The sequence below is a fragment of the Pseudorasbora parva genome, chromosome 10 (assembly GCF_024679245.1).
Source record: "Pseudorasbora parva isolate DD20220531a chromosome 10, ASM2467924v1, whole genome shotgun sequence".
NCBI classification, from domain to species: Eukaryota; Metazoa; Chordata; class Actinopteri; order Cypriniformes; family Gobionidae; genus Pseudorasbora; species Pseudorasbora parva.
The window spans coordinates 3,210,906-3,229,312 of record NC_090181.1 but is presented as its reverse complement, the minus strand read 5'-3'; the positions used below and the strand labels follow the sequence as shown (position 1 = coordinate 3,229,312).

At 43.7% G+C, this 18,407-nt stretch overlaps 1 protein-coding gene across 5 annotated transcripts in view; it reads right to left on the bottom strand.

Moving 5' to 3' along the window:
* Positions 1 to 18,407, bottom strand: part of cep170ba (centrosomal protein 170Ba) — a 77,274-nt gene that overhangs the window by 4,959 nt on the left and 53,908 nt on the right. Inside the window, exons 10-16 of one of the 5 annotated variants that reach the window (XM_067454871.1) lie at positions 9,420 to 9,587; positions 6,572 to 6,710; positions 5,001 to 6,494; positions 3,768 to 4,002; positions 2,799 to 2,867; positions 2,469 to 2,595; positions 680 to 781 (exon numbers count right to left, since the gene is read on the bottom strand). In XM_067454871.1, the coding sequence (XP_067310972.1) occupies positions 680 to 781; positions 2,469 to 2,595; positions 2,799 to 2,867; positions 3,768 to 4,002; positions 5,001 to 6,494; positions 6,572 to 6,710; positions 9,420 to 9,587 (2,334 nt within the window). The remainder of the gene's footprint in view (positions 1 to 679; positions 782 to 2,468; positions 2,596 to 2,798; positions 2,868 to 3,767; positions 4,003 to 5,000; positions 6,495 to 6,571; positions 6,711 to 9,419; positions 9,588 to 18,407) is intronic. The other 4 variants (XM_067454874.1, XM_067454872.1, XM_067454873.1 and 1 more) reach the window with 4 other exon arrangements.

The window sequence follows — 18,407 nt, the reverse complement described above, 5'->3', positions numbered from 1 at the left end:
GCTGACGACTTTTCTTTCGTTCTTAAACCCTTTTAAAAGAAATCCTGCAGGTCATAAAGAAATTTGCTTTCCACCTCCAAGAAAGGACGAGTGCTTTTTTACCTAAATGCCAGGTAAAGTGTCGTTTTCTTGCTTTACCCCAGAAAAAAAGCCATGTGTTGACTATGAAACAAGAGTATATTTTAAATTATTTGCATCTGTGGTGAAATTAGTAGATTTTCGTGTCAGTACATGTTTATTTTAATGCGAACAATGTTCTGTCACTTTAATACAGCAGTGCAGCACAGCAAAAAATAGTCTCGGTACGAAAACGATCGCCGAACTGCTGTAGACGCACCGCACCTGGAACGGACTGACGGACAGCATGCAGTGTGAAAGGTGTAATCCGTAACATGGGTACGGAAAAAATACGCAAAATCTCACCAAATTTTACAATAAGTGGCAACCATTAATGCAATTTTTCCAGGCTAACCAGGCCTAACTCCGACACACACCCCTTTCCTTTTTTTATTTTTTTTGTCATATTAAGTTGTACACAGATATGTTTGTTATTGTTATCCAAGTGCCGTCATAGTTTTTTGTGTGCATACCAAAAAATATCTGAAACAGAAAAATACGCACTGCAAACGGAGTGTGTGAGAAACGGGCATTACTGAACAACACGCTGAAGCTCTGATACCTCGTCCTGATGACCAGCAAGCTCAGGCTCATCAACCACCGGCGCTGCAGCTGGAGACTCTTTCTGGACATTCACACTGGCTTCAGGAATCTGACGCCGCAGCTGAAAGGGCATGAGCAGAAGCGGAGTGATGGGTGAATGTGGACAATACATGCGATTAGAGATAACATTAGCCTGGGAAAACCCAGACAACTTCCGGCATTTAGATTTGCTCTGCAAGTAGTCTGGCAAAGAGCCCATTCAAAGCCATTTCTAATCAGAAACGTTAGGGCTTTACACGATGACGACAGCGCAGCGACGGTGAAAGCAGGATGCCGCTGTGGAAACATCACTCGTTCGAATCAGATATTGCGTCTTTTTTAATCGATTTAAACTTTTCCTTTTCGTTAAAGGGGCACTATGTAGTATTTTTGCAGTAAAATATCCCAAAACCACTAGGCCAGTGTTATATATTTTGTTCAGTTGAGTACCTACAATATCCCAAATGTATTTACAACTATTTGTAAATTGTGAGAAAATTGCTATTTTAACTAAGGAAGGACCGGGACGTGTCAGCATAGCATTTGAGCGAGTCGCCTGTCAATCGCGTCATATCTGCGCTACCCTTGGTTTTATTCTGCAGAAGAGCTTTACTCTTAGCAGTGTGAACATGTCACCGCAGCGCTGAGTGAACGCACGGAGTAACGTCATAACATCATTTTAAACACACTTAAATGTGTCTAATATGATAAACAGAGCTGCTTTACCTTATAATCATGAGATGCAGAAGTGCAGGCGCCCGGCGACTGTGTCTCGTCCCATCATAATAAAAGTCCCAGTAATCGCGAGCCGTGTGTGTGTTTAACAATCGCTCCAGCGGCCGTGCTCAGCTCCTCAACACTCGGTCCCGCTCTGCTTTACACTACAGTAACGTTAATAACCGCATCCATGAACGTGATTTCTGCCCGAGTCCTATTTTACACCGGCTGTGAGGTGAAGACCACATGTCCCAAGATACTGCGCTCACACTTGGCATCATCAAACTACGCAATTGTTTTGAATAGGCGGCCTCTAGTGGACGGAAAGTTGCATGGTGCACCTTAAAAACCAGAGCAAAGAACAACTCATGGCTATCAGATGTGGATTACATCGGCTACTGTGATGAGGAGGATGGGGAGTGTGATCATACACACACACACAGCTCTGGATCTTGCCTTTCTGTGCTTATTTCCTCATTCTAGATCTGGTAATCATGTCAAAATTGTAAATAAATAATTAGCGTAACTATGCTCAAGTCTGAAAATGTTCTAACACATCTGAAATGACTGAATTTGAATAAAGTTTGTGAGACAATTTTCCAAAGACTCCTCAATATTATTTCATTTTCCAAATATTGCAAATCGCAATATAAATGCCTTAAAACGGGCAAATGCGATCAGAGCTCGATGTTTTCTGTTCGACCGTCAATCAGAGATGTTTCAGTCGCTCTAAAATGCAATTAGGTTTTCCAAATTTTGCCAAAAATGTTAATGGAGTGACGGTGGACACCAGCTTTTATCAAATTTCTTTCTTTAACAACAATGGCATAAGTTGTTAGAAGCCATTGCAACATCTTCCTCGAAATCACAAACAGAGAATTGTTGTCTTGTTTCTCCGACGCTCTGCATACGTCATCGTCCATTGTTGACGCCCCTTTGGAAATGATTTGTCTTCCGTTACTACTGAGAATGCTCTGGTTTTAACCAGGCTAGAATAACATCAAAAATACTGAAGAAATGCATCACAGTTTCCACAAAAATATGAAGATCACCTCCTCGTGGGCAGATGTGGCTGGTCCCACCTGGTCTGTAGAGCCACTCTGAGCTTCTGTATCTCCAGCAACATCATGAATCTCTTGGGCCAGAATAGCCAGATCTTTGGCCAGGTCCTGACTCAACCTAGCAAAGAACATGCAGAAAAACGACATTTCCAGAAGCAATTTGACATCAAAACTAGTTGCGGTCAGTGCAGTACAAGTTATAACACTGAAAAATGACATGTATGGTATGAATTAAGCATTCATGTAATTAAAGATGTAACAAGTGTGCAATTATGTAGCTTATTTACTGACAAATACAACTGGAATGCATGAAGAATTTACCTAGGTCTACACCTATGATGATTCCCATTGTAACCAACGACATCTACACTGGGTACAGCCAATGCATGTCTGAGTCAGGGAGAAAAACACTTGACCACAGAAAACACATTTAAGCTCTGAAAGAGAAAGTCTCAGCCAAGTGAACGGGAAATGTGGTTCAAACATTCCCTAACTATTATTAAAACGGAGGGATTGTGGATTACAGATATTCTGGTGCTTAATTTAGTCATCAAAAGGCATGTCTAATTAATTTAAATCATGAAACTTATACAATTTAACAACATTTTATAATAAGATTAACAAAAATTCCATGTTAGGGCCCTGTGAAACGTTAATTTAATTTTTTACCAAATTCCATGTTTTCTCCAAGTTGAACCAAACTTTTATTTTGGCGGGATGTCATGAAGACATTTGAGTTTTTGTTTGTCTATGGCTAGTGTTGTCAAAAATACCAACTTCGGTATAAAGTCGGTACTGAAATTTTATAAAATGTACAATACCAGCATTTCCCCCTAGCCTTTTGAGTGCCGTTGAACAGATTTTTTTAAACACCTCTGATTGGCCACTGTGTTCACATGCTCAACATATATGTCTGTGATTGGTCACTGCGTTCGCGAGCTCAACATATATGTCTCTGATTGGCCACTGTGTTCACAAGCTCAACATATACGTCTCTGATTGGCCATCATGTTCACAAGCTCAACATATATGTCTCACACATTTGAACACGAGTGTGTTCACACACTCAACATATATGTCTGTGATTGGCCATTGTGTTTGTTTTGACATCATTTTGCCCGAAATTACATCAAACCAGTCCATTCTTTGAGTATATCTGGGCTTTAAGTGTACAGCCCTACTTTTGAATTATTCATCCAAAATTACCCACATTCCATGACATTCCATGTTATGTAGTAAATTACATTTTTATGATGTGTGTTTGGCCCTATACGATCAATCCACCCTCACCTGGCAATCTCGGCACTATGAGACGTCCAGTTCTGGAAGGCGTCGCTCTCGTGTCCTTCCCCTTCGGAGTCTCTCGAACGGGGTATGGCTCGCATTGGACCTGCTGGATTGATTCTGGGGTTCTGCTGGGCCCCTGAATGATGGGAGCGTTTGTGTTTAGGGGTGCTATGGTTAGACTCGTACTCATCCTCTGAGGTGGAGGCGTAGTCTGAACCCTTTTGACGCCTCCTGGAGCCTTGGCCCAGGAAATTGGGAATGAGGAGTGTTTGGTTCACCAAGTCATCAGAGGATGGGATAGAAACGGCAGAAGTAGAAAAAGACAGAGAGACAGATAATAAGACACCCGAAAAACCAACAACCACTTCCCATTCGTCAATGGGGTCCAAGTGCCCAAAAGGACTTTAGTTTGTTAATCCCATCAGAAAAAAACGAAAAACAAATTAAAAATTTCACAATATACCGATTAAGTTTTTAGTATGCACTGCAATGCATACTTCTTACTTAGAAATGTTGTCTTGTTTCTAGTCTAAATATCTAAAAGTTCTTAAATCAAGATGCATTTAATAGATAAGTAAAATGAAAGAAGATATTTTTCCTTGTTTTCTCAAAAATAAAATCAAAATGAAGAGAGTTTTTGCTTAAAACAAGCTAAATTATCTGCCAATGGGGTGAGATCTTGTTTCTTATTTCTATCCCAAACAGAAATAAGATTATTTTTCTCACCCCATTGTCGGATAATTTTGCTCGTTTTAAGTAAAGACTCACTTAATTTAGATTTTTGTTCCCCAGAAAAAAAGCAAAAATATATTATGTAACTTTACTTATCTAGTAAATGAATATTGATTCAGGGAATTTTAGATATTTGGACTGGAAAAAAGAAACCAATACTAAATAAGAATATTTTTTGCAGTGTGATAATCTAGTTATCTCCAACTTCAAAAGAAATTTAATATTAGAGATATTACATGATCTTGTTAGTTAAGGACGGTCATTGGCCCAGTTGTGCGATACAAATGCACACAAATCAAGTCAATGACTGTTGGAAGAGTCATTCAGAGAAAGTGAAAGAATTGGGTTTTACATCAGAAAAGTCTTGAACATTTGTTGTTTTGTATGCTCACTACTCTGATAAATGGATGCAAAACCAATAATGTTTGTCTAGCATTTGAACAATCCCCAATGTTTTGGCAAATCTCTCAATGAAATAAGCAAACACAGAAGCATGATACTCACTGGCGGTGCTGCTGGCGTATTTGGCACTGCTTGAGCGTCCGCGGATGATTGGCTGCCTGCTCATGGCGTTTGAAACCTTACGCAGAAGAGCCTTGGGATCTGCCACCGAAGGCTTCCGAACGGAGCTGGCCGAATCCGTGCTGCGATTTGAAAAGCCTGTCCGGCTCGCAGAAGACTCTGTGTCACTGGGATTGTTGAAGGAGCCTGTCCTTTTCCTAGGTAAAGCCAAAATGTCCAATCGAGAGAGCTTCTTGCTTTCCTGAGTGCCTCGAGTGTTTGCCGAGGGATTGACGTCGGAGTTCTGAGACGTCCGATCGGTTTCGGTGCCTTCATTATCGGAGGCTTCACCCAAGCGGGAGCGCCGAAGCATCGAAGCTCTTGTGGGTCTCGGAGCGGAGAGGCTATTTGAACGAGCTAGAGTTTGTTGCACCATACCTTTGGATTTGCTTGTACCTTCCTTTTGAAGAGGAATAGTGTACTTTTTGTAAGGTAGGGAATTTGATTCCTGGTCGGAGACAGTGTCAGGCCATTGTCGTGTGGTGGGACTTTGATGTTCTGGTGCAAAGTCAAGAGAACTATGGTTACGACGGATTTGAAAATGTTTGCCTGGATCTGTAATACTGTCCTTTATCCCGGACGATGGATCATCGGAAGTCTTAGGTTCTCTGGAATACTGACCGGTACCTCTTAAATGTCCTCTGAGGACCACAGGCTTCTTAGCAACAGAAACTGAAGGGTTTTTGCCACTGATTGTACTGGAGGTGTCCGATTCTCCTGAGAAGGAGTCCTCTAGATGGGAGCGACCGTGGTTGCCTTGCTGCTCCAGAATCTTGGCTTCTAGAGAAGCAAGAACATCCTCTGTGTCTTTGAGGTAAGACCGGGTGTCTTGATTGCTTACACCTTTAAAGGCATCTTTGTCTGAGGGTTGAGTAGAAATCTGGGGCAATCTGGACAACTGGATGTCACTGGCCCTTTCTTTGGTATAACTTTCTTGTCTAACAATGGACACTAGACTGTCCGCACAAAGAGAGTCATCCTTGCTTGGGTCATCAATGTTGGGAGGTGAACAGTCGCTCTTGGTAAATTTGGCATGCTGCCGCGTTAAAGTTGCCGAGGAGAATTTGGGAGGGTCTTCTTGATTGGGTTTGGTCTTCGAAGAGCGATTCCACGTCTTATAAATTGTGTCGGGAGTTGTTCTGCACTGCTCAACCACAGAGCCATCGTCGGACTTGCTGGCATCACTCAAGCTATCTGGATCCAGATCATCTTGGACGCTCAGTTTCAGTGGATCCCACTTTTGCTTCTGAACTTGCAAACTCCTCTCCAAACCTGACAGGTATGAGTCAGGCTGGATGTGTATCGCGGGTGGTGGCGTCTCGATCTTCTCCTTCAAAGGAACCTGAGGCAGAACTCGTCTTGATCTGCTGCTTTGACCTGTTTCCGAGTAGTCAGCACTTTGGTTAAGCATAACTTGGTGGATGATCCTTTCACCAGCTTAAAGACATGATTAGTAGGACTAATGAAGTGCTATCAAAGACAAAAAGCAGATAAAACAAGCAAAACTTCCATACCTCCGGCAGAAGGATCAACCTGTGTTGGGATATCAAACAATCCCGAAGCAGGACCAGAGTCTGAATAGGTGTCCGCCAAACTGGCCCAGCGGGAAACCCAACGAGTACCTCCAGGTGTTAATGTCGTCATCGACTGCATCTGTAGAAAAGAAGGAAACCAGCTAATTAAACAATAAACTGTTGCATCACATTGATTTAAAGTGGCAACTTAGTGGTAAATTGAGATATTTTCACTGTATCTGTAAAATAAGTTTATATTACACATTTGACTTAAAAAACCAAATTATTATACATGGGCCATTCTATAGAATTAGTGCAAACTAGGGGTTGTACGACTACCGATTTTTTTAAAGTCAACATTTATGTGATGAAAGTCGAGTCGACTAGTCGCTGATGACGTCATTAATGAACAAATAAGCCTGAACCGCGAGCTGAGACGCGAGCACGTGTCTTCTTGTGCACAGGACAGCTAATATATAACACAGCGCTGCCCATAAGTTTATTGGTCCTACATAACAGCTTTTGTATCAGTTCTTTTGTCTTATGTTCGTTATATTTCTCACAGATTTCTGCTCGTTCTGAAGATACAGATAAAGTAGCACAATAAAAATTACATGTATATGAATGCATTATAGTTAGTGATTGCGTGTGAATTAATCAATCAATCAACTTTATTTATGCAGGGCTTTTACAATGATGATTCACAGTGTTAAACAGGACAATATTGCAACAACATTTTATTTGGCTAGTTTGATTTGGATAGTTTATATAATTAAATATGACCTAATTAATTAATAAATTTTATTTGTATATTTAGTTGAATGACTTGGATCATAACTTTAGTGTCCCCAACTGAGCAAGCCAAACCAAAGGCGAACAAAGGAACCAAAACTTCATCAGGGCATGATGGAGAAAAATACACCTTTGAAGAAACCAGACTCAGTTGGGGTGCCAGTTCTCCTCTGGGCTATTATTAAACAGTGTATAATTATGATTCTGGCAACCTTGCAGGTCATAAATCATATTAGATAGGAATATTCTAAATTTTGGGTATCACACAAAAGACGGGTTTATTTAGGATGGCGCGTCGATTACACAAGAATATGAATACTTGAAAGATCGGAGTTATTGTGCCGGAGACGGGTTTATTGAGGATGACGTGCCGGTGAGGCAAATTCAGAGGATACACCAATTAATTCTACCTGCCACCGTCTCTCTACTAATAGTGAAGCTATGAGATTTAGTTATCAAGAAATTTATGCTACAAATTTTCAGTTTCTAAGCTATTTTATCGATAAATAACAGAACAGTGTTGACTACATTTCTGCGCTACTGAATGTTTTTGTGTGAGGCGCGCAATCTCCACGTGATGTGCGATCGGCTGTGTGTGTGTTGCAATGCAGCACGCATTAGTTTAGCGCGATGATTAACTTACATGTACAATGAGCGTGCACTCTCACAATCAATTTCGAGCATCCAGATGGTATAATCAAACAAGTCTTGTGGAGAGCTTTTGGAGTATGCTTTTATTTGTCATTTTAAACGGTAGTAAAGAGCCTGCGTGTCAGTATAATTGCTTATCCTGTTGTGCCCTCTATATGCCAGGACTAGTCGACGTCAAGCTTACAGCGTCATGGTACAGCATTTAAAGCTCCACTGTGATATTTTCCCCCATCTAGTGGTGTAAAGGTATATGACCATCCAGTGAATAATAGTTTCTATTCCTCTCAATTCTGATTTCGTCCTACGGTGGCCGATTTAGTCCAAGATTAACATGGCAACCCCCCTCTTCACATTCGACACAGTGCCATCAAGTGTTAAAACGTGAAGCTTGAATTTACGGGTATGTCCCTCTTTGGCTACTGTACTTTCAAGATGGAGGAGCAACATGGCGACCGGCATTCGAACCCCTCACCCGTATGTGTTTTCAATGGTATATTATAAACTTACGAGAATACTTTATTACTTGAAAGAAGTAAATAGACATTAATGACCACATATATTTTTGAAAGAACTAAGTTTTTTTAGCTAAGAATAAACTAAAAAAGTGACACAGTGTAGCTTTAAGCCGATTAGTCGACTAGTCGGTGCAACCCCTAGAGCAAACTACTGTCCCACAACCAAAAAACATGTTTAAAAATCAAATCTTAGATGTTTACTAAGAACCTTCTGTCACTAGTTATTGAAACACACACTATAAAAAAAGTGAAGTAAAAAAAAATGGATTTTATATTTTCAATGTGTATAATATTATATATATTTTCAACTTTGACTTTGAACCAAGTCTGTAGAATGGCCTATATATATGCTATGTTAAAGAATTGGTACACATCCTTCATATTTAATTTTATTATTGTATTAATTTTTATTTATTTTAAAATTAACTTTTATTTTAATTATTACTTTAATTATATTCAAAGATTGGCACACACAATTAAGATTTAATAATTTCATTAATCAATGTTTTTTTTTAATTGACTTTAATTTTATTTTAGTAATTATTTAAATCACTTATATTCTTCACTATACATCTTTTTTGAAAATGTATTCCATTATTCTAAATAAAACCAACTACAATTATTCTGGCTTAATGATTATGAACAGTAAATTCAAAGAAAATGTAAAAATATCCCAAATGAAAATATCTCAACCATAAAAAGAGATCGGGCTCTTTAATGATCCAAATCACCCATTCATAATCATCCAAAAAGCAGGAAAAAAGACATCAAAACAGCTTTGAGAAGACGCCCAAGAAAGACCCTAATAAAATCACAGTGGAAGATGAGTGATTGACAGATAGATCTACTGACGCCCATGATCCGGAGTTTGCAGTCAGGTGAGAGTTTACCTGTACAGGACTCTTGTCTGTGTCACTATGGGCTGTTGGATATTGGCCCAGTTTTAGGCCTGAGCTATTCTCACTGAGTAGAAGACTATCGTGAGCCTCAGTGTCACCAAATTTAGGCTTAACTGTAGCGGCTGCTGAGGTTTGGCTGTTGCCGCCAACACCAAACACCTGTTAATGATAAAGCATGCATGAATTATGAAGGCTTTTATGTGTCTGTTTCCATTTGACTGGAACTCTTCAACTCCTGACTGGGTGAATTATTCAGACCGCATTTAAAATGTGATTAAAAAAAAAAATTGACTGAAATAACCTGAAGAACTGAAACAATGGCTTTAAAGGGTTACTTCAGCGATTAGCATATGGCTTTGTATCAGTAGAAACCCTGGAGAATATTCAAATTATTGTGCTTTCCCCCCTCATATCTCCCTGAGACGAGAGATTTATGCATTTTATTTCTGGAAAAATTCCTCCTATGATGCAAAATGACGATTTTTGCATCATAGGAGGAATGCTTGCCCAAAGGCTAAAGACTACAGCCAGCAGAGGGAGCTATTTCCGCATGTTTTGAATCTGCGCATGGGGGATGGGAGATTACACTCAGCTGGCAGGGAGAGCTCAGCTTGCAGACAGGATCATTTAAACGGAGCTATGGTGAGCAATGTAAGTCTTTTAACTTCTCAAATTCATTTCTATGAAAGTTAAGCTTGCAAAGGCATGAACTGAAACGCGTGCCAGACTGAACTGGCGTTGTGAATGTATGCCGCGAATGTAGTCGCGATTACCTCAGCTCTCATCACTCGTGCAGTCAGTGCTCAGGGCTGTGACACTCGCGCGGTGACTCACTCATTATATTGAACAGACATGTTCAGTTTTTAATTATAGTGTCTTCTCTAACTCAGTCACAGTAATGAAGTTGGTGGTGTTGGGAATGGCCTCACAGGGCAGCGAAGCATTCTGGGAATTGTAGTCTTTCATTCCCATGGGACAAAAATACATTTTCTGTCTTTTCTCAGTCTAGAAGGCACCAAATTCAAAAATAATTTCACATTTCTACTGCATTGATGACCCAGTTTAAATACAGATTCATCTTCCCAGCGCTGAAGTACCCCTTTAAGAAGAAAACACATTCGGTTATTAGAAGCCGATTAAATGTAGAAGTGGGTGATATGACCAAAAATGTGATATAAGAAATGTAACGATATATCGCGATATTATATATATATACACACACACACACATATACAAACATACCATACCTATCCATCCATCCACCTACCCACTAACCCACCCACCCATCCATCTACCTACCTTTCTATCTACCTATCTACCTATCCATCCATCCATCCATCCATCTATCCATCCATCCATCCATCTATCTACCAACCCATCTATCCATCTACCCATCTACCCATCTACCCATCCATCCATCCATCCATCCATCCATCCATCCGTCTACACACGCACACACGCCCACACACACGCGCCCACACACGCGCCCACACACACGCGCCCACACACACGCGCCCACACACACGCGCCCACACACACGCGCCCACACACACACACACACACACACACACACACACACACACACACACACACACACACACACACATTAAATGCATATATTAATACACTGAGACGAAGCTCTTCTGTACAACATTAATCCTGGCACAATTAAACTAAACTTTTATTTTGATGGGTTGCCATCTGCTTCGAGTTCCTTAGAGTGTGTTTATGATATGACGATAGATTTTATCGAATGAAACGGTAAAATGCTCCAAAAATGGCCGACTCTGCCTTTAATCAACCATGTCGGAAGGCGTATCACATGGCCATTACCAGAATGACAAGGCCAAGATTCATCAGGCTCAAATTGTTGAAAGAGCGGTTTAGGGAGCATGAGGAATCAAGTTCACACATGCATGTTATTTTTTTATTTAGTACTGGAAGGAAGCAAACACAACACATTAACTCTTTCCCGGCCAAAAACTGAATTTTCCTGGTTCCCGTGTTTCCACTGTCAGACGCTAGGGGGCACTATTACACATCTTTTTAATTGAGTACTGAATTTCCTGATCAAAACACACGCAAAGAAGACGCAGTCTTCGGGGGGGAAAGAGTTAAGAGGTGAAAACTTAAGGCAAATTGTACTTAATTTGTCTTCCAGGACACATGCAAGTATCTTCTGTTGCTTCTGAGAGGCTAAACTAAATGAAAAACATTGACATTTAAACAATATAAGAAAAATTTGGACGTCATCCTGTTCAAAATGTTTCACCCCCAGCTCTTAATGCGCCGTGTTTCCTTCTGGAGCATCAGTGAATGTCTGACCCTTTTTTTAAACAGTGTATAAATGCGTTTGAGTCCCTCAATTGTCCTCAGATCTCAATCATTCAGTCCCTGCTGGAAAGGTTTCAAATATGCAAAAGATGCTGGAAAACTGGAGAATTTGCAGGAGCTGCAGGATTTTTCTGAAGAACATTGGGCAGTTTAAACAAGAGACTCAAGAACAACCATCACCAAACACACACAGCCGTGGTTCATCAGGGAATGGCACACACACACAGATCATCATCAGGGAACGACACACACACGGATCATCAGGGAGCCACACACACACGGATCATCATCAGGGAAGCACACACACAGATCATCATCAGGGAAGCACACACACAGATCATCATCAGGGAACCACACACACGGATCATCATCAGGGAGCCACACACACAGATCATCATCAGGGAAGCACACACACAGATCATCATCAGGGAACCACACACACGGATAATCATCAGGGAACCACACACACAGATCATCATCAGGGAAGCACACACACAAATCATCATCAGGGAACCACACACACGGATCATCATCAGGGAACCGCACACACAGATCATCAGGGAACCACACACACAGATCATCATCAGGGAACGACACACACACGGATCATCAGGGAGCCACACACACACGGATCATCATCAGGGAAGCACACACACAGATCATCATCAGGGAAGCACACACACAGATCATCATCAGGGAACCACACACACGGATCATCATCAGGGAAGCACACACACAGATCATCATCAGGGAAGCACACACACAGATCATCATCAGGGAAGCACACACACAAATCATCATCAGGGAACCACACACACGGATCATCATCAGGGAACCACACACACAGATCATCATCAGGGAAGCACACACACAAATCATCATCAGGGAACCACACACACGGATCATCATCAGGGAACCGCACACACAGATCATCATCAGGGAAGCACACACACAGATCATCATCAGGGAAGCACACACACAGATCATCATCAGGGAAGCACACACACAGATCATCATCAGGGAACCACACACACGGATCATCATCAGGGAACCGCACACACAGATCATCATCAGGGAACCACACACACAGATCATCAGGGAACCACACACACAGATCATCAGGGAACCACACACACAGATCATCATCAGGGAACCACACACACGGATCATCATCAGGGAACCACACACACGGATCATCATCAGGGAACCACACACACAGATCATCATCAGGGAACCACACACACAGATCATCAGGGAACCACACACACAGATCATCAGGGAACCACACACACAGATCATCATCAGGGAACCACACACACAGATCATCATCAGGGAATCACACACACAGATCATCAGGGAACCAAACACACAGATCATCAGGGAACCACACACACAGATCATCAGGGAACCACACACACAGATCATCAGGGAACCACACACACGGATCATCAGGGAACCACACACACGGATCATCAGGGAACCACACACACGGATCATCAGGGAACCACACACATGGATCATCAGGGAACCACACACACGGATCATCAGGGAACCACACACACGGATCATCAGGGAAGCACACACACAGATCATCATCAGGGAACCACACACACAGATCATCATCAGGGAATCACACACACAGATCATCAGGGAACCACACACACAGATCATCAGGGAACCACACACACAGATCATCAGGGAACCACACACACGGATCATCAGGGAACCACACACACGGATCATCAGGGAACCACACACACGGATCATCATCAGGGAACCACACACACGGATCATCATCAGGGAACCACAAACACAGATCATCAGGGAACCACACACACAGATCATCATCAGGGAACCACACACACAGATCATCAGGGAACCACACACACAGATCATCATCAGGGAACCACACACACAGATCATCAGGGAACCACACACACGGATCATCATCAGGGAACCACACACACGGATCATCATCAGGGAACCACACACACGGATCATCATCAGGGAACCACACACACGGATCATCATCAGGGAACCACACACACGGATCATCATCAGGGAACCACACACACGGATCATCATCAGGGAACCACACACACGGATCATCATCAGGGAACCACACACACGGATCATCATCAGGGAACCACACACACGGATCATCATCAGGGAACCACACACACGGATCATCATCAGGGAACCACACACACGGATCATCATCAGGGAACCACACACACGGATCATCATCAGGGAACCACACACACAGATCATCAGGGAACCACACACACAGATCATCATCAGGGAGCCACACACACAGATCATCATCAGGGAACCACACACACGGATCATCAGGGAACCACACACACGGATCATCATCAGGGAACCACACACACAGATCATCAGGGAACCACACACACGGATCATCATCAGGGAACCACACACACAGATCATCAGGGAACCACACACACGGATCATCATCAGGGAACCACACACACAGATCATCATCAGGGAACCACACACACGGATCATCATCAGGGAACCACACACACAGATCATCATCAGAGAACCACACACACGGATCATCATCAGGGAACCACACACACGGATCATCATCAGGGAACCACACACACAGATCATCATCAGGGAGCCACACACACGGATCATCATCAGGGAGCCACACACACGGATCATCATCAGGGAACCACACACACAGATCATCATCAGGGAACCACACACACAGATCATCAGGGAACCACACACACAGATCATCAGGGAACCACACACACGGATCATCATCAGGGAGCCACACACACGGATCATCATCAGGGAGCCACACACACGGATCATCATCAGGGAACCACACACACAGATCATCATCAGAGAACCACACACACGGATCATCATCAGGGAACCACACACACGGATCATCATCAGGGAACCACACACACAGATCATCATCAGGGAGCCACACACACGGATCATCATCAGGGAGCCACACACACGGATCATCATCAGGGAACCACACACACAGATCATCATCAGGGAACCACACACACAGATCATCAGGGAACCACACACACAGATCATCAGGGAACCACACACACGGATCATCAGGGAACCACACACACGGATCATCATCAGGGAACCACACACACAGATCATCAGGGAACCACACACACGGATCATCATCAGGGAACCACACACACAGATCATCAGGGAACCACACACACGGATCATCATCAGGGAACCACACACACAGATCATCATCAGGGAACCACACACACGGATCATCATCAGGGAACCACACACACAGATCATCATCAGAGAACCACACACACGGATCATCATCAGGGAACCACACACACGGATCATCATCAGGGAACCACACACACAGATCATCATCAGGGAGCCACACACACGGATCATCATCAGGGAGCCACACACACGGATCATCATCAGGGAACCACACACACAGATCATCATCAGGGAACCACACACACAGATCATCAGGGAACCACACACACAGATCATCAGGGAACCACACACACGGATCATCATCAGGGAGCCACACACACGGATCATCATCAGGGAGCCACACACACGGATCATCATCAGGGAACCACACACACAGATCATCATCAGGGAACCACACACACAGATCATCAGGGAACCACACACACAGATCATCAGGGAACCACACACACGGATCATCATCAGGGAACCACACACACAGATCATCATCAGGGAACCACACACACGGATCATCATCAGGGAACCACACACACGGATCATCATCAGGGAACCACACACACAGATCATCATCAGGGAACCACACACACGGATCATCAGGGAACCACACACACAGATCATCATCAGGGAACCACACACACAGATCATCATCAGGGAACCACACACACAAATCATCATCAGGGAACCACACACACAGATCATCAGGGAACCACACACACAGATCATCAGGGAAGCACACACACAGATCATCATCAGGGAACCACAAACACAAATCATCATCAGGGAACCACACACACAGATCATCAGGGAACCACACACACGGATCATCATCAGGGAACCACACACACGGATCATCATCAGGGAACCACACACACAGATCATCAGGGAACCACACACACAGATCATCAGGGAACCACACACACAGATCATCATCAGGGAGCCACACACACAGATGATCATCATCAGGGAACCACACACACGGATCATCAGGGAACCACACACACGGATCATCATCAGGGAACCACACACACAGATCATCAGGGAACCACACACACGGATCATCATCAGGGAACCACACACACAGATCATCAGGGAACCACACACACGGATCATCATCAGGGAACCACACACACAGATCATCATCAGGGAACCACACACACGGATCATCATCAGGGAACCACACACACAGATCATCATCAGAGAACCACACACACGGATCATCATCAGGGAACCACACACACGGATCATCATCAGGGAACCACACACACAGATCATCATCAGGGAGCCACACACACGGATCATCATCAGGGAGCCACACACACGGATCATCATCAGGGAACCACACACACAGATCATCATCAGGGAACCACACACACAGATCATCAGGGAACCACACACACAGATCATCAGGGAACCACACACACGGATCATCATCAGGGAGCCACACACACGGATCATCATCAGGGAGCCACACACACGGATCATCATCAGGGAACCACACACACAGATCATCATCAGGGAACCACACACACAGATCATCAGGGAACCACACACACAGATCATCAGGGAACCACACACACGGATCATCATCAGGGAACCACACACACGGATCATCATCAGGGAACCACACACACAGATCATCATCAGGGAACCACACACACGGATCATCAGGGAACCACACACACAGATCATCATCAGGGAACCACACACACAGATCATCATCAGGGAACCACACACACGGATCATCATCAGGGAACCACACACACAAATCATCATCAGGGAACCACACACACAGATCATCAGGGAACCACACACACAGATCATCAGGGAAGCACACACACAGATCATCATCAGGGAACCACAAACACAAATCATCATCAGGGAACCACACACACAGATCATCAGGGAACCACACACACGGATCATCATCAGGGAACCACACACACAAATCATCATCAGGGAACCACACACACAAATCATCAGGGAACCACACACACGGATCATCATCAGGGAACCACACACACAAATCATCATCAGGGAACCACACACACAGATCATCAGGGAACCACACACACAGATCATCAGGGAAGCACACACACAGATCATCATCAGGGAACCACAAACACGGATCATCATCAAGGAACCACACACACGGATCATCATCAGGGAACCACACACACAGATCATCATCAGGGAAGCACACACACAGATCATCATCAGGGAGCCACACACACAGATCATCATCAGGGAACCACACACACGGATCATCATCAGGGAACCACACACACGGATCATCATCAGGGAACCACACACACAGATCATCATCAGGGAGCCACACACACGGATCATCATCAGGGAACCACACACACGGATCATCATCAGGGAACCACACACACAGATCATCAGGGAACCACACACACAGATCATCAGGGAACCACACACACAGATCATCAGGGAACCACACACACGGATCATCATCAGGGAACCACACACACAGATCATCATCAGGGAACCACACACACAGATCATCATCAGGGAACCACACACACAGATCATCATCAGGGAACCACACACACGGATCATCAGGGAACCACACACACAGATCATCAGGGAACCACACACACAGATCATCAGGGAATCACACACACAGATCATCAGGGAACCACACACACAGATCATCAGGGAACCACACACACAGATCATCAGGGAACCACACACACGGATCATCATCAGGGAACCACACACACAGATCATCAGGGAACCACACACACAGATCATCAGGGAACCACACACACGGATCATCATCAGGGAACCACACACACGGATCATCATCAGGGAACCACACACACAGATCATCATCAGGGAACCACACACACAGATCATCATCAGGGAATCACACACACAGATCATCATCAGGGAACCACACACACAGATCATCATCAGGGAACCACACACACAGATCATCATCAGGGAACCACACACACAGATCATCATCAGGGAACCACACACACAGATCATCATCAGGGAACCACACACACAGATCATCATCAGGGAACCACACACACAGATCATCATCAGGGAACCACACACACAGATCATCATCAGGGAACCACACACACAGATCATCATCAGGGAACCACACACACACGAATCATCAGGGAAGCACACACACACACACACACATCCATGGATCATCGGGGAACCACACACACACACACACACACACACACAGCCCTGGATCATCAGGGAACGACACACAGTATTAAGAATCAAGGGTGTGTAAACATTTGAACAGGATCATTTTTATAAATGCAAATTTTTTGGTCTAATAAACATCTTATGTGTACAAGATCTTATTCAGGACGGCACTAAATAAAAAAACAACACGCACTTTGT